Source organism: Cyrtonyx montezumae, unplaced genomic scaffold, assembly GCF_038088225.1.
Source record: "Cyrtonyx montezumae isolate F1298 unplaced genomic scaffold, pur_monq_1.0 scaffold_4, whole genome shotgun sequence".
NCBI classification, from domain to species: domain Eukaryota; kingdom Metazoa; phylum Chordata; class Aves; order Galliformes; family Odontophoridae; genus Cyrtonyx; species Cyrtonyx montezumae.
Window position 1 is genome coordinate 22,682,288 of NW_027072045.1, and position 24,184 is coordinate 22,706,471.

The 24,184-nt window shown below is 37.4% G+C and overlaps 1 protein-coding gene and 1 long non-coding RNA gene across 2 annotated transcripts in view; one reads left to right on the plus strand and one right to left on the minus strand.

Moving 5' to 3' along the window:
* The window catches only part of LOC136055162 (uncharacterized), a 56,417-nt gene that overhangs the window by 5,442 nt on the left and 26,791 nt on the right, over positions 1–24,184 (plus strand). The window lies entirely within an intron of this gene.
* Positions 1,371–22,919, minus strand: OPN4 (opsin 4). Its single transcript, XM_065746143.1, is given in 13 exon segments — positions 1,371–1,562; positions 2,404–2,442; positions 2,879–2,947; positions 3,491–3,566; positions 3,568–3,641; positions 4,921–5,101; positions 6,222–6,329; positions 8,393–8,557; positions 9,383–9,554; positions 11,277–11,480; positions 12,914–13,047; positions 15,015–15,157; positions 22,893–22,919. Coding segments are annotated over 13 exon segments (1,584 nt in total).

A 24,184-nucleotide genomic window follows, 5' to 3' on the forward strand; every position in this document is an offset into this window, starting at 1 on the left:
GTCAAAAAAATTGGGACAATTATATGCTTCATGCTTTCATATAATTTTATAAGCCAGAAGAGTAAGTAAAAAGAATTCCTCAGGCTTTATGAATTTCTTTGAATAGGCTTCCTGTTTGGAGATGGTTTTCCCCCTTCTTTTTCCTTATAGCTAGTTGTACATATTGCCAGTTTAATATTGTTTTCTGCTTAGAAGCAATATCCTGTTGTGGTAGGTAGAGGGGGAAACTGTACTTTTTTTTCATTTCTAATACCTATGACTTTATTTACGTAGAAACACCCTAGATTTTTCAACCTTTTGTTTCTTTTGGTTGCTTATTACCTGTCTGAAGCGGCCTCTTGTTTGTGATCTGACATTTAGCCCCCTCATCATAAGTCATTATCACCTCAATTTTAAATTTCAATCAAAGTAAATTTCAAAAATTTGGTTAAATCAGTGCCTTGTGTCTTTTGAAACAAACTGAACTTTTTTTGCTGTCAAAGGAATAAGCTGGTTACATTTGTATAGCCTTATGGCTTTCTCTGATATGACATAGAGAAAAACTGATTTACTTAAGACTAAATGTCTTGGATGGTTTCCTCTATTCCTTCAGCCAAAGGGAGAACTATTGAGGCACTTGTTAGGAATTGCTTCAATAGTTCTTTGTGCCATATGCTTTTAGACTTTATAAGGTATGTATCTCCACTGTGGACTGAGTACACCTTATCATTCTTGTGATGTAAACTTCCACAGATTGCAAACTAATTCTATCCATTTATTTTGTGCTCCAGAGGGAGCACCTGGGAAAAGCAGATTCCTTTTTTCATCCTGTAGGATCTCAGAAATGAAAACAAATATGAGACTTTGAATTACTTCTCAAAGTGCATTATCTTTCAATTGTAATACTCAAGAAAATGAGAATTTCTTATTGAAAGAAGCACTGAGTGTTTTCATTTGGATGAGGAACTTCAATAATAAAGAAAGCATCCAGAAAGTAACTTAAGTTTTGCCCCCAAATAGCCTTGAAATTAAAACCACAGTAAGTGGATGAAGGCTGGATCTTATACTTTTTCTCTCAAATTAATCAAAGGAAGCTTGTATGTGAGATCCATGTAACAGTGGATTTTACTTCTCTCGGGTATATTCCAAGTGAAAGGAATAACTTCTTGAGCCACAAAAGGAAACAATAGAATTGCAATGTGACTCATATCAAGAAGTGAACCACAGGATTCAGTTCCAGAACTGAACAGGTTATTCCCCTTGCTTTTATTCTTGCTTGTCTTGTGTTTCTGTGTAATTGTTTCAGAGTAAGGTAGGAACATCTTCTGAATTCAGCTGGTTCATGGTTCTTCCAGAGATATTGGTTAAGGTGGTATTCTGGCTTCTGCCACTCAGCTGTTGGAGCTCTTGTTGTGCCTGTAGCTTTTGTTCTTCGGATATAGAAAACCAGTGCTGTATCCAGTAGGCAGCTCTACTCCTTGTACACTGCTGTATGTTATTATAATGTTGGGTATTTGAGATGTGAATGATCTATGGTGAGACTCTCCTTTTCTTAGTCCGATACCACTCAGGCTCTCACCGCTCTAAAGAATGCAAAGTTTTAAAAGAAATGGAAAACATAAACATCCACAAAGGAGATCAGGTTGCATTATCTACAAAAATGACATTTATACCAGCACTTAGCAATAACCACTATTACCTCAAAGCTGAACTCAAAAGATGGAGGAAGAATTAGATCTGAATACTTTTTGAATGCTTTATGAGTAACATGAGGGGGAGAAAAAAGCATTAAACAAGGTAAGTGTCTTTGTTTTAGTATACTATTTAAGAATCTAGTGTACTTTGAAGGACCAGGCTAATGACAGCACATACAATTGTGGGTGGGTGGGGGGGGGGGAAGTGCTGAGAACATACTCAAAGAGTATAAGAGAATAATGTAGACAGTTCCCCCCCCCCCCCCCCAAAAAAAAAAATCTAGACAGTTGAAAAAGCAGCAGTTTTGGTTCATTAAGACAGGAGGCAGTGTAAAACAGAGATAAAAGCACTGATGTTTTGAAGGGTGAGGAAACTAGAGAATGGAGTGAAACAGGATAAGATTAATTTTCATTATGATAGCAATGCTATCCACCCCAAACACAAGTCCAAGAGAGGGTTAGGAAAAAGCTAACAATAGCTTGGAAGAATCACCGCTATCAGTTAAGATTAAATTTGCTTGTTACATTTTTATTGTTAATGTGAAGATAAAACTGATTTTTTCCACCCTATCAGCTCTATTTCAATGTCAAGAATTAGGGCAAGTGGTCCGTTTTGAGGAGTACATTAAAAATATTTATACAGTATGCTGTAGCTTTGTTAAATGGAAGTAGAGAGAGACACTATGATCACAACTTACTGAATAAGTGATGGCACTTTTCAGAAACTTACCTGAATTTCCTCCACACTGCATTTTTCAGGTGTTTTGCACTACCGGAAACAGAACAATAAATAGCCCACAGTGTCACTTTGCACAGAAATATTTGCTCCAAGATTATGATTGTGTTAAGAGGACAGCTATCAAATAGCTACTTCAACTTGCTGTGTACATTGCTCAAATAAAGATAGCATTAAATCAATGTTTCCACTCACCACAAAGGAAATTACAGGCAGATAACCTACTGAATTCAACTTAAGTTCTTTTAAGAAGTGGAGCTTAAGGAGGACCCTGCAGCATATGTATCCTCTGTCAATTTCTACTTAGTTTCAGCTGTGACCTACTTTTAGAGGTCTTTTGTGTTCTAATGGGAGTTTCATGTGACTTTTACATCTCAGCAGGTAACTTAATTTGTGCTCAGAGACTTGAAGTGCCTTCAGTTTTTGCTCCCTCAGTTAAACTCATGCCAGATATTAAAATAATTCTTACAGTAGATGTAGCAGAATAGTCTGTGACATTCAGTTCTACCATGGATACTTCATCTGTGTCTACAACTGTCTGAAAAAGAACATAGGCAAGAAAGATATAAATGTATAGGTATGTCACTGTGTCCCACATACACAACACAAAAGAGTGGGGAAAAAGAAAGGGAACAGTGGTAGAGTGCAGTATATACTCAAAGGAACTTTGTACTACAGAATAAAAAATAATCTAATGAAGATATACAGTGAGTGGTAGAAAACTAGCCTAAGCTTATTGATAACAAATGGTGAGACAACAGAAAGATTTATTTCCCAAATTACTTGATTAAAATATTATGGACTATACATTTAAGCACAGGACATATTTCTTGCAGATGTTATGTTCAATATAACAGCTCCTTTTCTTGCCAGAAATACAACTTAGACAGCTGAATAATGAGCCAGAACTGTAAATGAAAAGCTGGTGACCTTTTACAGCCTCGAGGACATTACTTACAGTGTTAACTTACAGGTTATTCCCATCTTCTAGGCAAGATTCTTTATGATTAATTATGCTAAAATGTGCAGCTTTGTTAACCTACCTGTTGTTGAAGAATTCAGTTACTACACAATCTATTACCTTCCCAATGATCCCAGAATCATGACTTTTCAGTTTAGGTTTGCCTCTTAGGTCACTAGATTGGGTTGTATCTGCCTGTTTCATAGGAAACCTGGCTGCTAGCAGGTCTGGAGATCATACTAGTGATATCAGTTTCTGTATACGTACAGCCCTAAAATGAATACAGCAAAAGAAATCACTTGATCTTAGACTTCTGACCAAGGAGTATCATATACCTAAACAGAAATTGAAAGAGAGGGGCACTGTGTAAAAGTTACTTCAGAAAAGTTAGGCCATGTACAGCTACATAGTGTTTTGCTTTAAAAAGCTCCAAAAACCTTAGCAAATCTCTTCAGTCAAATTTGGCTTACTTCTTGTTTTCTTGTTTGTTTATATTGAAGTAGGATTTACTTCAAAATTTCATTCAGGATGATGTTCTGTTATATACTATTGTTGGAACTTTCCTTGTGCACCTGGCTAGTGCTTTAGAAATACTTTCTGTGCAGGTTTCCTGATTTTGTAAAGCTTTGTTTGAATGAATGGGAAAACAAACAATGGAAGAACAAGACAGCAGAATTTTGCAGGGGTCAAACATTCTTTTCTACACTACCTTCTTTTTCTCACTCCTTTTCCCTGCGTTTTGATTGGACTGAGAAGTCAAAAGAAAATAGAAATCTTAAGAAATTGAAATGACACTGTTAAGAACAACTGTCAGAATTCAGTGTGGCTGCATTAGTTAGTGTTTACTCTGACTATTAAAAATAATCAGCAAGAAAATAATGGCCTTTTAATATATTTTGAAGTTGCATTTAAAACAATTTCAAAGTTACTAATGTATCTGGGTAGTAAGAGAAGAGCCCAGGACACTAAATATTTACCGATATCTAGCTGCCGTGCAACACATTTGGCTTTACCAGAATGGTAGCAGTAAGGTGTTGGGGTTTTCTGTGAAAAGGATTCTGTAATGCAATTGTTGATTTAAGTCTGGTGATTGTTGAACTGTTCAATACGTTATTGAATATAGCCCACTTCACCTTTCAGAAAGCGCTGTTTCCTTCAAACCTTGGTTTCACTAGAGAATTGTTTAGTGTCCAGCAGGCAGTTTTTCTGTGTGTTCAGACTCAAAATGTATGGTCAGACAAGTTTCGTCCTATGAGAACGGTCAGGTTTTTAAGGGTGCTCTGACTCTAAGCATCCCTTGCCTTCTCAAATCCCTGTAGTCCAGTGTCTCCATTCTTCCTTCAGCATCAAAAATGGACAAGAATACGTGTTACATTTTGCTCTGACATGTTGGCCTTCTTTTATTTTACTTTGTTCCTCACCTTTTTTGGAGCTCTTGCAGTAAACAACATAATGAATTTGATCAAAAGCAACAATCACTTTGAAGAACTCTCTATGGAAATCAGTTACTCTGCAGTTAAGAATATGCATCAAGGAAGCGTCTTCCTTACCGATTCACTGTCAGAGATGGAATATAGTTGCCTTTTTCCTTTCTGCAGCCCACTTGTCTCAGAAGACTGGCTGGTTATGGTGGTTCGTCTGGAGGAGGGATAACTGCTGAAGGATTGTGACTCTTTAGGAGAAACTCTCAACAGCGTTCTAAGGCAGGGAACGTAGGTTGCAATGGCTGATCTAATGGACAACAAGAGGTAGGACCAGTCAGATTTCTTAATGTTAGCACAGAAATTGAATCATGGTACCTAATGCATTTATTCAGAGACATAGACTAATGCTGCATAGTCTGAAAAATTACTGGGTACATTGTACTGGTATCCAGTGTGTCATAAACAATCACCCTACAATATCACTTATTAACTGTGGTCTACAGAATTCAAATGTATTACTTGGGAGGGACAAGAGCATTAAAGTATAACTCTTTGAACTGAAGGGACCTATTAAAATATTTCATCTGCTTTCAGTTTAACCAGGGCAAAAATAAAATTGTCCCTTTAAACTGAACCTTGCAGAAGTACTACATAATAAATTGATTTAATCTTCCCCTAAGCAGCTATTCTAGCTTCCTTTAGCACATCTGTCTGCTTGCATCTGTAGAGTAGTACAAAATGTAGCTACATTACAGAATTCTTTTTCTCATATGCAGCGTAAGGAAACTCTTTTGCACATCATTTCTCTCCCTCCCAGTCTTCTTACTCAGAAGTTCATGCTCACACTTCTGTCAAATTATCTTATAGGTCTGTGTAAAGAGTGAAACAGTATACATGTGGCTTTGCTGCCATCCATCAGATCCCACAGCTTGTATCTGACTTTGGTATGTTAATGACCGTAGATGTTACAGCTCAGAAGAAGTATTATCTGAAATAATGAAGCTTGAAGAAGGATAGGGAAGATGCACAAAATAGAGAAGAAGTAACTGATTGGATTGCATCCCTCAGTGGCCTGGGTAATTTAACAAACTGCTATTCGTAACACTGACAGATGTCTGGATATCTCACAAAGATAGTTAAATTTACAATGATTTCCTCTGAGCTTGGGAGGTCTCTCTCTTTTATCACGTGATCTGTAAGTACAGATCAGCATTCCATAAACATCTTTAGCTCCCATCTGCACAGTAAACTGTTCCAAGTACAAATTCCACTGACATTTATATGGCATGGAGAAGTTTGCTTGGAGAGGAGAAGGCTGTCTTGCAAAGGTAAAATGAACAGGTGAATGAGAGTTCGGTTATTAGTCAATTAATAAAGTCACTGGTATTCTCTGCTACATTGAAATCATTTTATAAAAGCAAACTTACCTATATTTAGGGTGAGTGATGGCATAAATAATGGGGTTATGGATGGCAGAAGCTTTGGCAATCACAGCTGGTATTGAATTCATGAAGGGTGTTAGAACATGAGAATACCTAGAGTAATGCAAATATATTATCTATTTAGTACAAATAGAGTACATATTTAGTACTGAGCTTTTAATAGCTATGCAGTTATACACTGATAATACAACATGTTGCATTACAACTGCTCTGCAGAGTGTATAAAAAGGGATGTTCTCTGCTCAAACAATGAGAGAGAAAAAACTCATGTTCTTTTCCTGAAAAAAGTTGCACCAGCCTAATTGCATTTCTGGGGAAAGCAATTTTTGTGTTGCTTCTCTTGCAGCACTACTATGATTCAGTGCTAACCTCTGTGTTATTTACTCTAAAGTCCACCAGTAGTAAATGAATGTGTTCACTAGAGTATCTGTTTCAAACTCAGCACATGTACTTGCTAAGTAACCTGTTGCTAAATGAGTGTGCAGAGTGGAGCATTATAGGGAAAAGATAACTAATCAATTCTCCTTTTCAAACTTTTTGATTGATCTGAACTAAAACTGGAAGGGAATGAGTCTTCTTGTGATATATACTCCACTTGTGTTACTGTTGCCGTGCATATATGCAAGTTTTGTGCCTTTGAAGGGCACAGAAATTGACTGATGTCTATCTGCCATGTTCCTTTCAGCCAATTAATTTGAAGATACTTTGAAGTAGCTCATAGAGTCTTATTAGAAAAAGGTCAATAGAACTGCTCAGACCAAAATAACAATTACATTTTATAGGCAGTTTCTATCAGGCAGATTCTCCATGAATCTGCTTAAGAGCTATGAAGAACTCTTCCTGGACTGGTAGAAAGGGGTTTAGGTAAAATAACCCATTAATCAGTCTTTCCTTCCTAAGTTAACATCCTTTCCTTATGACACCTCTTTTTCTGAGACAGTGGTTTAAGCTCTGTCTTTAACTGTTCTCTTTAGCCTTGTGTTCCTGCTTGTATTCCTAATAGACTCTAGGAATTTGTTTAAAAAGTAAAAAAATAAAGTTGAGTTTAGCTGTATAGATTACTTGCTGTCTTTGTGAGCAAAATTGCAAATGGTCACTTGTCAAATACTATACAGTTATAAAATTGTCTATTTGTTCTGATTTTTGTCAGCATGAGACAGGGTAGAAGTCAAGGTCAGCAGGCACTTGATCCTCCTAAAGGAGATCCTGAATCATGCAGGACAAATTGACAGTTCTGTGCAGCTAAAAATACTTAGCATAAAGCCTCTGCTATTATTTTGAGGTATCTTATAGCAAATAGTGCTGCAGGGAGAAAGTTCTTCTAGCGGGTTTTCAGCTTAAGCATGAGATTTTTAGAAGTGCTGTGTTTAGGAAGCCGTGTTTGTGTCTTCCTTATGTATGTTACAGTGGTCCTGCCTCCCAAAGCACTCCATTCAAAGTAAATTTTTGGAAGCAAATTTATAGTATGTACCAATTTAAGAAGGCATAATTTTTTTTTCCTGACTAGAAAAATGCAAACAGAAGTGTTTTGTACTGTCTTCTACCCAAGCCTTGAGAATTTCAGAATCTTTGCAGGTGACAAGATTTTCTAAAGCATAGTTATGTCCACTTTAGAAAGCCTACACTGAAGTATGGGAAAACGAAGAAGCCTGATCAGTGTCTCTTTTTTCATAAGAGAAATATCTACCTATAGCAAAGATATTCAGACTTCCAGTTTTTTACTGGCACCTTGGATGTACAAGTTACACATGTAAGGAATTTCATCAGTTTGATGTAACATGAACAAATAAATAGACTTGCAAGTAAATGAAGTGGAGAAAATATCTCCACTTGGTGGTTTTTTTTGTTTCCCTTACTTAGCATTGTGGTGCTATCTAAAATTTGGATAGTTCAAACATGCTATCGTGGAGAACATGCTTTTGGAAATCGTCAGCATTGTATCTGATGTTGAAAGTAATCTTCCTGCTTCTGTTTTTGCCTTGAAAAGTCAAACTTAAGAAAAAAATTCAGTCAGCGTGTGCCTTATTTGTTAAATGTTGCTACCAAATATGTTAATGTTTTGAGTATGCTTTAAGCATTAGACTTGACAAGTAGCCTTGACTTTTATCTGTCTTTCCCAATTGCACACCTTCCTTTGTTGATTTATTCATAATTACCCAGCAAAAGCTACCAGGGCAACAACAGAGTATGGTGACCAGGAAATCACATAAAGCAAGATGACAATCAGTGCAATCTTGGCCAACTTCCACTCATTCTTCATTCTATGATACTGTTTCTGGAGCTCTTTGTTTCCATGTTTGTATCCAAATGTCTGTATAGACCTAGGGGAAATAAATGTTTGACAGCAAAATTGAGATAGGAAATTATGACAATTACTTTTAATGTGTGTTAATATGTGACCAAACCCTTACAATTCAATGTACTTCAGTTGCACTGATCAGTGGCAAAATGTAGGGGGAGGAAAAAGAAGGTCCCATCATAGAAGAATTTCTGCATAAAGCAGATATCCCATTTAATTGGACGAATATAAAATGTAACTAGAGAAGTCCTTGTTTCTGTAGATCAGATTGTTGTACTTTACTGTCAATCTGCATTTTCTAGCTGTGCTGATACTTACAAGACAGATATCTACAAAAAATAGTGTCAGACTCTTGTATTTTTATAGTGATAAATTTTGTTTCAGACACCTGTGATTATCTCTTTTTCACTCATTGTAAAATGTAGTGTTTGCAGTTGATTTTTCACTTTTTTCAGTGGAATAGCACTGAAAAATGTTATGTTAATGTCCATGTTATTGGACATCTCTGATGGTCATTTAATATTTCTTTTCACAACTGGTTAATTTCTGTAGTCCTTTCGCATCCTTCTGATTTCTCAGGTTGCTCCTTGTACCATTTTCTGTATCTTTAGGAAATATACTGAACATCTCTGGTGTCAATTCAGAACCCTGAATGACCCTTCTAAGGATCAAAATTCTTAACACATTGCAGAATTCTTATTTGGCTTCCTGTCTCAGTTATACATATGAACTGAAAGAGTGAATCTTTCCAATTTTCTTTTGATACTCTGTTTTAAGAAAAGAAACAAAAAAAAATCCCAGTGTTTTAAACAAAGAAATGAAGAACTTAAGACTTCTAATTACTTACTTGTTGGCCTTCTTGATAGCCTCAAATATAAAGACATAGCTGTATATGATAGCAATCAAAGGAATGAAGAAGACAAAGCAGAAAAGCAGCATTGTGTAGGCACGGACTGATGGTGTAAAAGTCATGTAATCCCAGGAACAGGAAGTCAGCAGGCCTTCAGGAACATAGGCACCTAGAAAGAGAGGAAGGAGAAAACATTAATCACAAAGTGATTCTTACTAGGATTCTGAATGTTGGAGTTAGAGAAAGATACTCAGAGTAACATGATTGTTTTCAGTTCTCATCTCATTTTGTTCAAATTCTTGAATATAAAGCCTGACATAGTCCAAGTGTGTCTCTCCAAATACTTCAGTAGGTCTTAGATCAGACCCATACTGTTTTCAGAAAAGTCCAAATTCTCTCAAATTGCCTTCTTCCCAAGGATTGAAATAAAATTGATTGCTCTAACTGTTGCTTTTTAAAACTTCTACATATTAATTTATTCTGCAAAGGAGAAAGCTATATTGTGTCAAATTAATTTTGTCATGAAATTGAGTACTTGTTTTTTTAAAAAAGGCATATATGCATAATGTTCTGTCAGAAATAATATAAAATTTCTTTAGATAAACTTTCAAGTAATTAAAGACATTCTCAACAGCAAAGTGTGTCTTTTTATTTTAATTTTCACTGTTTACAGTGGTATTTTCTGTTGAACTCTTAAAAATACTGCACCAGGTGTGCTCAGATGCATCCGATTTTTGTATGAGGGTTAGTACTGTGGATTCCATTAGAATCTAATTATAAATAATGAGTTAGCATCCTTCAAGTAAGTGTTCTGCCTTCTCCCATTAAAATTCCAGAGTCTAAGACACTTAGTTCTTCAACCCCAGCCTCATTTAACTAAAGGCTGCTTCCCCAAGTGCTAGGGTTTTGCTAGTTAAACATGCTTTGTCTTTAAGGCAGACCAAGCAGGCAGTAAGAAGTTAATAACGAAAGTTTCTGAAATTCAACTTTGTAACTTTCTTCCCCCTATCCCCCCCCCAGCATTCTTTGGGAAAACAAAACATTGCTGAATTCCCTCCTCAGCTGAACTGACACATTCTGTTCTGGAATTAGGGAACACAATAATTGGCTGGAGTTTTGAATGATGAGTTCACTCTAGCTTACTGATTGAAACTGGTGACTCACAGAAACGAATTAATGATACTGAGATGGATGCAAATGAGGAAGAATAACAGGAACTCTCATTGCTACAAGTGGCAATGATCAAGTGTGCATTCCAGTTTGTGAACAAAAAATTTACAGAAGCAAATTATTTAGTTATTACTAAATGCTACTCCCAGTGGAACCCTCAGTGAAGGAATTGATGTCTGAATGGATGGTGCAGCTGATATCTAGTGCAATTGGCTCATCTAGAATACAGTCAAGACCTACTGAAGATGTACTTCAATAAAATATTCAGACTGTATTCCTCTTTGATATGAATGAAGACATTTAAATTGCCACCGCTCTCTTACGCAGCAGCTCTGGGGTGGAAAATTGTCATGAGAAAAAATACAACTATATTTATTTCACTTTTATGTTGTTCAGTTTGGCTCAACAGGAGTAGATATGGGATAATAGGCAAATTCATCATTCATAAATCTTAGCTTTTATTTTATCTACTGTTCTCTGTACAATGACTAATAAGCTCAAGGAAAACTGCCAGTGTCATGTAAGTTGCTTTTAAATTCACGCTGTATTTTTTTCTTCTGACTGAGATCTTCAGTTTCAATACATATTTTTATCAATTTTCCTCAGACTGATTTTTTTTTAAGCCTAATATTCAAGCCATTTATTCACCCATCTCCTAAAGATGTAACAGACTGATTTTTATGCTATGTGGGGAAAAACACTTGTATTCCATTTCACTTACTCCATCCAAAGAAGGGTGGGAGGCTCCAAGCCAAAGAGTACAGCCAGACGCCTACCAGGATTATAAGGGCCTTCTTCTTAGACATCACTCGAACAGAAGCCAGAGGTTTTGTGATGACAAAGTATCTGTCCAAGGCAATCACCATCAAAGTGATCATAGATGTAATGCCAAATAGAGCTCCGCAGAAGGCATACAGCTCACAGCCTTTCAATGAAGATGACAGAAGTAGCAGTGAAATTAATCTACTCTTGGTAATGAATTTATGGGAGGTTCAAGTATGTGTTTCCTGTAAACTAATGTCTTCTGGGATTCATAAACCAATGGAACTTCAGTTTTCCAGCAGTTGTAATGCTATTTCAAAGCTACTGTTTATCTTGCTAATTATATTTTCACTCATTGATTTATGATGTTCCTCAGAAATTTTTCAACAATCCCATGATATCTTGCTTAACTCCACTTTTACTGAAGGTACCATGGAAAAATCTATTTTGTTCAGCAATGTCTTCTAGCTACTTTGATACCATGCTATTGTTTGTATCTCAAGGTCAGCATAATTGTAGTAAATATTCAGGCTATGAAGGTAAATAATTTTAACAATTCAAACAACATCATGATTAGAAGTTGGGGGATATATTTTTTGTTTCTTTATGTGCGTGTGCAATTGAACACTTCTGTGGAAGTAAGAATAAACAGCCACGCTTTTTGTCATCAGAAATCAAAATAGCAATGTTACTTCACCAATATTCCTCTCCGTCAGTACCTAGTCAAGAAGCGAAGACTAGTGGTCTTCTTACTACAGTTATAAAAATAATGAAAGCAACTTTCTTCCACAGGCTTTTTCTTTTTTTTTTTTGTATACATTATTGATTGTGGACTCCTTAGGAGAAAGTTTTCTCCTTAGACTTGCACACCTCTTATGCCAAAGGTGAAAATCCCACTGCTGTGCTGTTGACTTCAACCATGTGTTTCCAACTGCAGTTTGAGAATCTATTAAAGGTATACTGCCTTCTGGAACCTACCTGCTGGAACAGAGGTTGTGTTTTAGGTTCCTTCCTTGGATATTGACTAATTAGGTTGTAAAATAGCTTGGTCAGAAACTGGGGTTCATTTTTTCCTAAGCATTTCTGCAACTTTTTAGCACTTTCTAGTCAATTACTCTTGCAGTTGCAATGACCAGATGTCTTCTGCAAATTAGTTGTTAACACTAACTCCCACGAGAACATTTGCTTACTGCACAGGAAAGTTCAGTTAATATTTCTGTTGAGAAAAATCACTGTTGCCAAGCTTCCTGGTGCAAGTCTCTGAGCAGTTGGTGATTTGCTAGTTGGTGGTTTTTTGTCACAGGGCTCTGCCAGTAGTCGCCTTATGAGATGACTGGGAAAGAATACTGGCAAGGAGACCGGTCCTTTGTCTTTAGTTATCAGTGTCTCCTTTCCATCTTTTGTGTTGAGTAATTTTCCACTTTGTGGTGGGAATGTATTTGTTGTACAGGGACAAAAATGTTCAGGGAAACATTGGTTTCAGCACTGAAGCAATGTTGAAAATTGCAAGTGTACCTGAGGATTAGGAAATAGTAAATTAACTACCACTACAATAAGACAGTACTTAGTAATTTACTGGAAAGTAGATATACAAACCTTTCTCACCAAAAATCCAACGTTTATGGAGACTGTTGGTAAAAAAAACTGGAGACTGTGTAATGGACATAAGGAAGTCACTAACAGCTAGATTGATGATGAATATGTTGGCAGGTTTCTGAAGGGTCCTACTCCTGCAGAGAAAAGATCAGAAGGGATATTTCTTAAACACTGCTGCACTCTTAATTACATTATTACCCTTTCTTGTGAGCTTTGGCAGCTTCACAAACACCATGGTGCTCTACAGAACAAACTAGGACAGAGTGCTTCTCATTTCCCTCATGAGATAACATAAGGCTGTTTTACATCCTTATCCTGCTGTGCATTTTAGAGGACTGTTTTGATAACCAGCTCAGTGATGGGGATAAATCACATTGTTCTTTAAGTACTCTGACCCAGTGCACTGCATGTCCATGATTAACAGGAAATTAAAGCTGATGTGCTCTATGGATTTGCTGGATCTGGGTCGTGTTAAGCTGGAGGAGGGATAGTGCATATCTCCATGCTGGTGATCTTATCAGCAATGCCTTCCAAATACAGGGATTAAGCAAACTTGCTGTGTACCACATCAAGCATTTTGTTTCACATCAGTAGTTCTCTGTGGCACTCATTTCATTTGCACATACACTGACATTGAAGAGAGCAGTAGCCAGCCTTCAGAGTTTTCTGCTTACATATGTTATTCTTAACATCGTGGTGTATTGCTTTAAAGGGTACACATAGAAGATCAATTGTGAGCTCCTCAGTTTGCAGCTTAGTGTAATTTCTTATCTCCTTTCTCAAAATTTTGGTCTGTGACAAAAATATGAAGAATTTGAATAAATGATGGGTTCTTTGCACTGATTCAGAATCAGTGAGTAGAACTACTGTCTCCTAACTGTCAGTTTTGGAACAATGAGATATTATTAATAGGTACTTAGGGGCTACTTGTTTTTATCCAGTAATTTGCTAAGTTGCTGAACAAATCTCTGTTTCAGATTCCTGGCTGTCTTAGACTTTTGTGACTTTTTGAGACTGTTCTGCAGGCATATGAGGTGTACTCTGAACTTCTGATGTACTTGTTATTCTTCTTTCAGTGTCCCTTTTTATCTTTGTAGCATTTTCAAATAGAGACAGGCCGTGTCTTTCACTGGAAATGCAACTGCCACGGCTGGATTTGCTGAGTGGGACCAGCCAAAGTGCTAAGCTAGATCACTTATTTCACTCTTGTCTCGTGTATCTGGTCTGCATGCCAGCACCTGATCTGTTCGTAAGGCCATGTCATTCACAATGATGCTGGTATCTGAGTGCACACAATGAAATCTAACAGAATATGTGAAATTACCTGGGAAAATTTCCTACTGTTTTACCTTTTCAATCTACCAGATAAATGTACCAGTTAAATACAGGCTCAAGAGCCCGATTAGTTTCATCCCTGTTCATGTGATTTAAGTTAACTCAGTCCAAATTGTCACATAGTTTTTATATTTTATGTTTATTACAGTAGTGCATAATGATCAATCATGAAGGAGAAACTCATTGGTCCAGACATCCTGCCAATGCTCTGTTAGTGCACAGTGAAAAAGCAGGAACACTGTGAATAAAAAGGAACAGTGAAAAAATCACACTGTTACCACAGATCACATTTCTTTTGGTTATAAAAGTTGGGATGTGGCTTTACTTAAAAGGAAATAAGCCAAGTATTAGAAAATGTGAAAATAAAAGTCAGTGCCAGAGGGGAACAGGAGGCAGAGAATCTGCAAGATAACTGGCAGGAGGAAAGAAACACCTAAAAGAGAGCAGATAAATGAGAGAGGAGCAAAACATCCCATTAATCCAGGGCAGAAGCTCAACCAATAACAAAAATATTTGTTTTCAGCTTTAGCTGTGTTTCCATTGCTTGGCATATTTGGATGAGTCTTTGCTATGTTGCTAATGGACTATGGTTCACTGGAAGAAGTCAGATGGAAAAGTCAGGTTGCCACTTTGTTTCATAAAGCAATGTCTCTTGATGCATTTACAGTGATTTTGCAGTGATAATATGCCTGCACTGCATGCAGAGTGCCGACATGTTGTTGTTAAAGTTCATCTCAGTATTTAAAAATAATACAAAACAAGATACCTGCAGAAAGCATAGATGACCAGAAAATTACCCAGAGTTCCTGTGATCCCCACAATAAGAATGACTGTTCCAATTGTATAATGGGCATGGTCTGGAACGTCCGCTGTAGGAAAAGCACCACGAACATCTTCCACTGTCATCTGCTATGGAGCAAGCAAGAAGTCATAGATAGATGGTCAGACTTCACTGAATAAGCTTGCGTGTGCTTCTCTAGTAGAGGAATTGATCAAGACTGTGAAATGCCAGCAAGCAAAAAGAATCAGAATAAGTTGTTTACTTTCAAATTACATTTACAGTTGTTAATCTTCAGGATCCACATATACACCATCAGGAGTGCACAGGTCAAACACTGTTTTACATGCTTAGAATTTTAATGAAGAAAAGCAATGTAGAACAGACCAAGTGACACGAAGGGACCTTTTTTATTGTACCTGACATCACATAATGGAGAGCCTAACAAGAATATTTTCTGTGGTTTTCATTTCTCTGAAGTTTCTGTACCCATGAAGTGACATTTCTGTTGTCCTCTGACAACAGTGTCATCTCTAATTCAATAGAAGTAATGGATAAACTTCTATTGATAAACATGCATTTAATCCTTTAGTAATATGGCTATTTCATTTCTCTCACTGAGTAGCTAACACATTGCTAGCTGCCCTCTGGGCTTGGTTACCAAAAGCCTGGAAGCACTGAACAGCAGTGTGGTGGAAACTAAATTAAAGATTGGAAAATTTTAAAGAGGAAAACTTTCTAGCTTGCATCTTGTTTACACATCAGTTCTATTTTCACTCTGGACTAAGTGAAGGTATTTTGATTTTTGTGATATTTGTGGTAAAGCACTCAAAGAAAGCATATGGATCTTATCTACTAATAACTTGTGGCTAAATTCACTAGGCAAGTCTGGAGACTGCAGAATTTAAAATAATAATTTAGAACATAGTAAGGAAAAGTTCTTAAAATAAGAATTAAGAAAAGCTTCAAATGCTTTTTAGACCAAGAGACTCCATCTTAGTAATGAGGCAAACAAGAAGTTCATAGCCAGGAAGCAGGATCACCTAACAAAAATGGTAGAGGACATGCAAATTGCTGCTGTTCTGCTGCCTTTTCTTGTGAAGTCAGGCAAGGAGATTTAAACAGACATCTTTGTGCAGCTGCCACTGTCCTAAGCATGCTTTGGCACAAGCTCCAATCAGTTAACATAGCCATAGCAAACACAAAGCCCCATCCTCGTTCATCTGAACACAGAGATCCCATCTCTTCTTCATTGCTGGGTTTTTCTCATTATGGGTGGCACTTGCTCTGGAATGGCATGCCACCACTCATAATTCAAGTTTGCCAGCTGCAGCCATGGCATTCCTCAGCTACTGAGCTACAGGAATCATACCATGTCAAGAAAGGCCCAGGAGATATCTTGAATAGTTTATATTTTTCCTACTGTGAATATTGTCAGGTTGGCTGTGGCCTAGGATCCAGGGCAAGGTATCAAAGTCTGTGCCTGTCCTGAGCACAAATAGTGCTATGAGGCTGGATGTGTTCTTTCTCAGAACAAGTGCTGGGACGTGCTTTTACAGCTATCGTATTCAGTTATTCTTTCCTAGGAAGAGAAAGGTTGCTGATAGGAAGGAGGAAAGCAGTGGATGTAGGTCTGAAATTCTCACTTTATGCTCCGATTGTGTCAACTGCTGGCACTCGCTGTTAGAATGAACTCAGGAATGCCTTTGACAGTACCCCAGTTATCAAAGGACCTTGGTGTTTCCCGAAAATAAAAGCAGACATTATTTATAAATAGATCTCTGAGATTGGATTGAAATCATAAGAGACAGTTTGCATTTAAAACCAATGTGCTGGTAGCAAGAGTTAAACCCCAGGAGAGTCTGAAACTGTACAAGAGATTGTCTTTGAATGTGAGCTGGAGATCTGCCCATGGCAATCCTCAACAAGAGAATGCACTCCCTGCATTTCTTTATTAGCAGGGATGAAATGCTAGACAAATAGTCTCATTTTAGAGAGTGAAAATGAAGCTCTGGCTGTTATTATAACTGGAATAAAATTGCATTAAGGCTGATATGCTAACTGAAAGATAGTATCATGATGTTTTTTTGTTCAGGTTCCTTCAGCAAGCATAAGTTTGCCTCACATCATAAAAATCAGTGGGCATCTTGCCCACGTAGAAATTGCTTTACTTAACACGCTGTCAGTAAAGTAACACAAAATCCCGTACTAACAGCAAGTGGAATGGGAGAGTCTGAGATAAAACTCTTTTAATTAAAAGTGTTCTTTGATTTGTGTTTATTTATGTTTTATTTCTGTAACTTTATGGATAGAACACTTTTAAGCTGCTGCTCTGCAGAGAGTGAATCATGATTATTAAAGTAATGGAGATTTCTGATATTTTCCTCTATAGCTATCCATTTAATCAGAACTGGATCAAGGTAACAGAAATGAAGTAACGAAAGGAGCTTGTTTTGGCTACAAAGAGCAGATTGAAAATGGCTTTAATTTAAATTAAATTTGTGGGGAACTAAGGACGAGAAAAAAATTGAAGGATAGATATGAATAGAGAAATAAAAATAGTGGAAAAGGTTACGTAGGGGACAGCAGAAGAAACCAAACCCACTTATTCAGGAACAAAATAGGTTTAGAGTCAATAAGAATGTCAAAAGTAAGAAAAATAAATGTGTAATATTTGTAATTGAACACTGGTAGAACATAATACTAAATAGATGAAGAAGGAAAAGGATTGACAAAGAGTAATAAATTCACATTTTAGTGTGGACTTCCTGGAGATGGATTATTTTCACCACAGAGTCCAATTCTTATTGTTCTCTAAGAAAAAACTCAATTATTTAAAAAAAGCCAACAATATAACTCTTTTTATTGGAAGAACTCATCTGTTTCAAAACTTCTTGAAGTCAGAGAAAGGTTCCTGTTGACCCCAAAGGCATTAGATCAGACCTAAGCACTTCAAATTCATTACTAAGTTGTACGTATGACACCTTTTTTACTAGGAGATGAAAACACCTGCACGTCCCAGTCATCTCAGGGAAAAAAAGATAATGCTTGAAGAAATCAGGGCAGCAGGTTAATCAAGAAATCACACAATTCTCAAAGTTTTTCTCTGATAAGCCTTGTTTAGTCTGTCTTCTGTTATCTCCCTATTGTATTAGTACTTGGGTGGCAAAAGAGAATTAAAATCACACTTCTGCAGTCCCTGAGATAGCAATTGTCTTTTGAGAATGCTCAGTTTGAACAACTATTTCAATTGCATTGGTATCACAGAATGTGACTATCCTGCCTTTCTATATGCTCTTTTGTAGTGGAAATGCTAAGTCAGGGCCTGAACCAGTGATTGAGCACCTGGTGGGAAGGCAGGGCCAACCCAGGGGCACTCAGGTGCATTGCATGCACCTGGGTGACTGGAAGAAGTGGAGCCAGGATCCACCCCTTCCCAGACCTAATTTGAGAGTTGGCAGTAGAGGCAAGGGTATCTCTGGAGCTTACTGTTTACTGGAGGATCTCTTACTTACTGAAGGTAAGTTGTTTTTTTTTCTTTGTTTCTGCATCTTTGGCTGCTGCATTTGTGTTTGTTGTCAGTTGCTGTAGCTTAGGATTGTGCTGCTCTGCTCTTTTTGCTGTACTTTCTGTCATGTATCGGTAATGAAGATTAAAAAAATGAACAGGCAAAACCAGCACTTCACTGTTTCTGTTCCAAGTGATATGAAAGCATAGCTTGCTTTGTGTAATGCGTAAAGAGCACCAACTGAATGAAGAAACTGAACTGGAAGCTAAGAGGTTAAACATTTTCCTGTGGTTGGTCAATGCACTGTAGTTTTCCTGAGTTAACAAATAACAATGCTTGCATCTGAGGGTCTGGACCACTGGGTGCCAGTATACCCACAGGCATACTGTGCTGTGGGTGACAGATTGGTAATGATTTTGTAGAAAATAATTCACTGGGAAGCACCAATTTCCTGATAGTCAGTGTAACATTGCATATTTCTAAAACAAGATTTAGAAACTGTGGAAGACATCAGGGAAGTAACTGAAGGGTTACACGATCTCTTCACAGTAAGTAGGATCAGTTTGAGAATGTCTTTTCTAGCCAAGGCTGGCATTTTAAGTTTTTCTCAAAAGCAGGATTAATAATCTGAGGATGGTGAAAACTAGCCTTCTGGAAGAATTGTAAAATAATTAGCCTCTGATAGGCGAGCTATTTATTATTTATTTGCACTTTGGTTTTGAATAATTGGGTGGATAACCTACATTTGTTAGGGAGGTTGGAAGTGCTTGGTGAATCATACTAGCAAACCTGAGAGTACGCCAGTCTGCTGCTAGCTAGGACTGAGTGTTTCACAGAGCTGCAAAATACACGTGGTATTACAGAGTACCCTGAGTTAGGAGGGACCTATATGGATCGCTGAGTCCAGCACCTGGCTCAACACAGGATGATCCAAAGTTCAGATCATGTGTCTGAGAGGAGAGCTTTGTCCAAGTGTTTCTTGAACTCTATCAGTCTTGATTCTGTGACTGCTGCAGTGGGAGATTTGTAAGCATAATAGTGATATGAGAATTTCCTCCCCTCTCTTAGCAGTTGGTTTGTACCCTAAAACAGAGTTGTTATCCGTTTGAAAAGATAATCTTAATGGAGGATATTTTTATCCCTCATATATAGGTGTAATCCTTTCCTAAATCCTACTCTGTCATTTGCCTTAAGAGTCAGTGGCAGCAAGTTATGAAGGTTGCTGCTCATCAGTGTATTTTCTTCCATTGATGGCTTTAAGTGTGTCCTTATGGAAGCACTGGTGGAAGAGGGAAACAACTATACTTAATGCAGTCTTCCTTCTTAAAACATTCAATGTTCTCCCTAGAAGAAAATCTGTCTATTGCCTGTAAAAAAAAAAAAAAAATAGCTAATGCAGTTCTAGCTGTGCTGTCAGCTATCATTCATAATGAGACTTAGGGGCTTGAGATGCTTTTTGGGAGTTTGAGGGAGTGGTTGAATAAATATGTCTACATCCTTGCCATTGTGGCCCTGTCTGTGGAGGCTGCAGCACAACACGCAGCCTATTTATACTTACTGCCTCCTGCCAAAGCTGATTACAGAGGAAACAGAGCCCATTCTGGAGGGCCAACTTGAGAAGTTCTTTAGGGAGAGAGCAGGGCATGGTTCCTTCTGCTGAAGCAGGAAAGTAACTATCAGTCAGGCACAGAGAGCACTAATGTATTGTAGTTTCTGTAATGTGTCAGAACCATACAAGATCCTGGCTTGAAGGAGTTGTAAGGAAAATTAAGATATTTTACTGTCAAGGAGAAAACCACTGACTCTTTAAGTGCTTCGACCAGGTTAGAAGCAAGTCTAGACCAAAAATATTTGATGCCTTCATCTGTTCTATCTCGTGAATTCATTTATTATACACATTTTCCTAAAGAGAAGTCTTTCTGGGTAGTTATTTCAGAACTGTTTAAACAAATGTATCAAACAATACAAACTCACTTTTGAGTGTCACTTGAAGACATACCATTTTATAAAGCCCTAGTGCTCGCTGCTTCCGTGACATGAGAGAAATATTTTTAAGTGGAAAAACTGACAACTTGCACAGAATAGTAACTGCTACAGAGGGAAAGAAAGAAAAACAAAGCTGTCGTTCTTTGGAGTAAGAAAAAAGCCTTACCATTTAGTCACTCTTCTGAGAGACCTTCATAACTGAAGTTCTACTACAGCTAAGAGTGATATAGCAGGAGCAAGGACACAGATGTAAGTATTTACACTAAATATCATATATGATGTAGCTCACTCCTCACATTCTTCCAAAGGCAAGAGTGTGAAGCAATTTTTAGTTTATAGGGAAACAAGAAATCCTCATAGGAGCATTTTGGAATTTGAACATATTTAAATGTTGGTTCTAATTTTTTTTTTTTTTTTCAAAAGTCCAGACCAGAAAAGACTTATCTAAGGACAATTTTCAGCTGCTCTTGCCTGGTCACCAGATGGGATTATATCTAATTCATTCTAAAACAAGACAAGGATAAGGAAACAGGGATTGCTATGTTGTTAGGGATGCATCTAGCTTTCATGCTGCAGTCACTGCTTTTGTGGAAGGACCGCTTAAATGCAACAGAGCTCCCTTCTGAAACGTAAGTTTTAGCAGTCTCATGTTGACTTTGATAATGTATTGGGTATCTTTGTTCTTAATTTTCCTACAAATGTAGGTGATTAAGTTGCTTATTTATATATTATGGTTTATACAGTCAGTGGTTATGTTAAGCCTTTTGCAGTATACAATACATATAACGTATAAATTGGAAAATTTGTCAGAACAGAAATACTGTAACTTCCTGGAGTTTCTAGATGCAGTTTTTGTTCTGTCTCTCTACCAGAGACTTCCAATAACTGTTAGCACTTATTTTCTTCACAGTTTCTTGCTATGGTTTCTGAGTTTGCTTCTATTGGCACTTCTTCTGTGATGACAGAACAGAGAGAAGTGTAATCAATCCCACCTCAATTATGGGTTCAGCAGAGTGACGCCAACTGCTAAGCTCTCTTTCCAGTGGGCAGCAGGGCTTTCCATGGATGATGTTTGTCCTTTAGAGCAATTTGAATAGCAGATTTTGTATCCGGTCCTCTGGATTTAATCTCAATCACAGAGGCAGCACATATTGCTTTCAGTCCTCTCAAACCAATCTTTGTGTCAAATTAAAATGCAGAAGTTTGAAAATACTTGAGTTAGGGGGAGGGAATGAGCAGGTGATTTCCTCTTTTAGCAGAATAAAGATAAAATTCATTCTGAGTTTTTGAGTGGGAGTCACTCAGTCCCCAGAATCCTTTTCCATTTTGCCACGTGCTCTCCAGTCCCAGTTACCCCTCCCTGCTTTGTTCTGCTATCCTCTTTCATTATGTTATCCTTCTAATTCAGTGTGTAAGCGCCTTGGCTCAGGATGCTTCTGTTTATTTTCCTGTATTACACAGTGCATATCCAGCTTTTATTAAAAATAAACATGCTGCATTTTTACAGTGCAAATAATAAAACATATACTGTGGCTTCATTTTAAATTAGGATCAAACTGAAACACCTGGTCTAACATGCTATGTGCATGAAAAACTGTTTATGTGAATCATGCCAAAATACCTGGTGTGACCACATCAGTATTTTAAGTTGAAATTCAGACTTCAAAAACTTCAGAAACTGTTTGTTGGTTTTGTTTTTGGTTTTTTTTTTTTCCATTCTTTTAGAATGACTCTTGTATGAATGGCATGCAATCCAATTGTATACTGAGATACGCAACCAAGGAGAGGTTTCTGAACTGTTTCTATTTGGGCTTGTGGTACAGAATATTTTTAGGAAGCCCGAGAGATTCTATCCTGAAGTGTCATTGCAGCAGAACACCACACATTTGAAGAGAGCACTTTGGTAGGACTTAGCTGGAAAAACCTTCTGAAAAGCTTTGGTAATAGCAAGTAACAACTCTTCAACATTTATATAATCTCTTCACTGCACTTTCAGACTAATACAGAAACGATGAGGATTTCCATTTTGAGTAGTAACACAAATGTTGTGCTTGAGCTATTAACAAACTGCATAACTTAAACTATGAAAAGAGCATGTCCTTATTATAATGTATTCAAGTGTACTTTTTCCATTAAACAAGCCTCCCTGTCTTCTACCCAGGTAAAACTGCTGAGAAAACTGCTTCTACAGACCTTTTCACAGTAAATTAACAGAATAAGTAGGAGATTTTTAAGACTTCATTATGTTGTTCAGTACTGCATTACAACATTAAATCTATGCATGGACCTTAAATATCTATTTACAGTTCTATAAGTACCAGATTTGTCAGCAGAACTACTTGCTACAGCTGTTAGTGACAGAAAACACTTACTGTTGGGGCTTTAAGAGGCAGGTCCATCAGTGTGTAGGCAATTGCGTCCAAGTCATTCCATGAGTTGAGGGACTCCACGATTTTGGTGCTGATGGAGTCTTCAGAGAGACAAGCTATCCCCCTTTGAACCAGCTGACAATTTAACACAAATGAAATCCAAGCAGTAGCAAAGAAAGCAAAGCTCTCTGCTGATTTTAAGTCAGCCAATTTACCTTTGTGTGCGAGTGTATTTGTGTGCATGAAGCAGATTGTCAGATCCTCTGTCTGGAATGGCGCAAGATCTAGCGCGGTTTCTCACCAGCGCTTCAGCTCGCTTAACTCCATCTTCAGTTTAGCAAAGGGCAGCAGCTTCCATTTAAATACAGGATCCTGCAGGGTCTGCACATGCCCAGTTTGTTGCTTGTTCCATCCAGTTTAAGGCTTTGCTTTAGTGACAATTTGAAACTGTTGCTCACTCGAAGTACTGTTTTTTCTCTTTGATAGAGCTATGTCTGAATGTTAATGCTATCTCTACAGTGTATCTGAAGAGAAAGAAGGTAAAAGCCTGACTTCACCAGCTCTCTTAAATATTAAACCCTACTGTTCATTTTCACCCTGCTGGTGGGTTAGGTTTTTGTACTCTGCATTGGAGGAAGATGAATGTGTACAGTTCTGCTGAAATTGTCTGAACTCAAATAGATTCTGATTTAACAAAGTGCTTGTGTGCACTTCTGTCTCATAGAATTTAGGTCATAGTTGTTTGTTGGTCCAATTCTAAAAATAAACAGGAGAAAAAATTAGAGTAAAATCCACTGGCATCATCCTTTTCTTCAGTTTAAAATAAACCAACAACACACAAAAATGCCTGAGGCAGAAAGTAGCAAATAACTTTTTCAAGAGTTGTTTGCTTTTATTTTTCGTTGTGTTTAGTTAGAGTATACGTGGGCAGATCCTCATTCACACAAATCTTCCTTTACGTTGTGCTATGTATAGTTACAAATTACTCTATTTCCAGCTGAAAGCCCATTATAATGGTAAAATTAAGTTTGTTCATTTAAAAAAGAAAAGAAAAAGCTATTCTAGCCCACATCGCAGTCTTAGTATCATAGAGTATAGGCCTTTAGGCCACCATCAAAATGACTTAATGCGCCATATTAGCTTCGTTGCAGTTGGTAATAAGTAGCGTGAACTATTTCTGGAAAGCCTTTGTGAGAAGGTTGTGATTGCAGTGGTGGGAACAGGATTCCCTCTACTCTGTATAGCCTCCCCTTCTCGTGTGCCCTTCCTTCCATTCACACTTGCAGTACTTCACC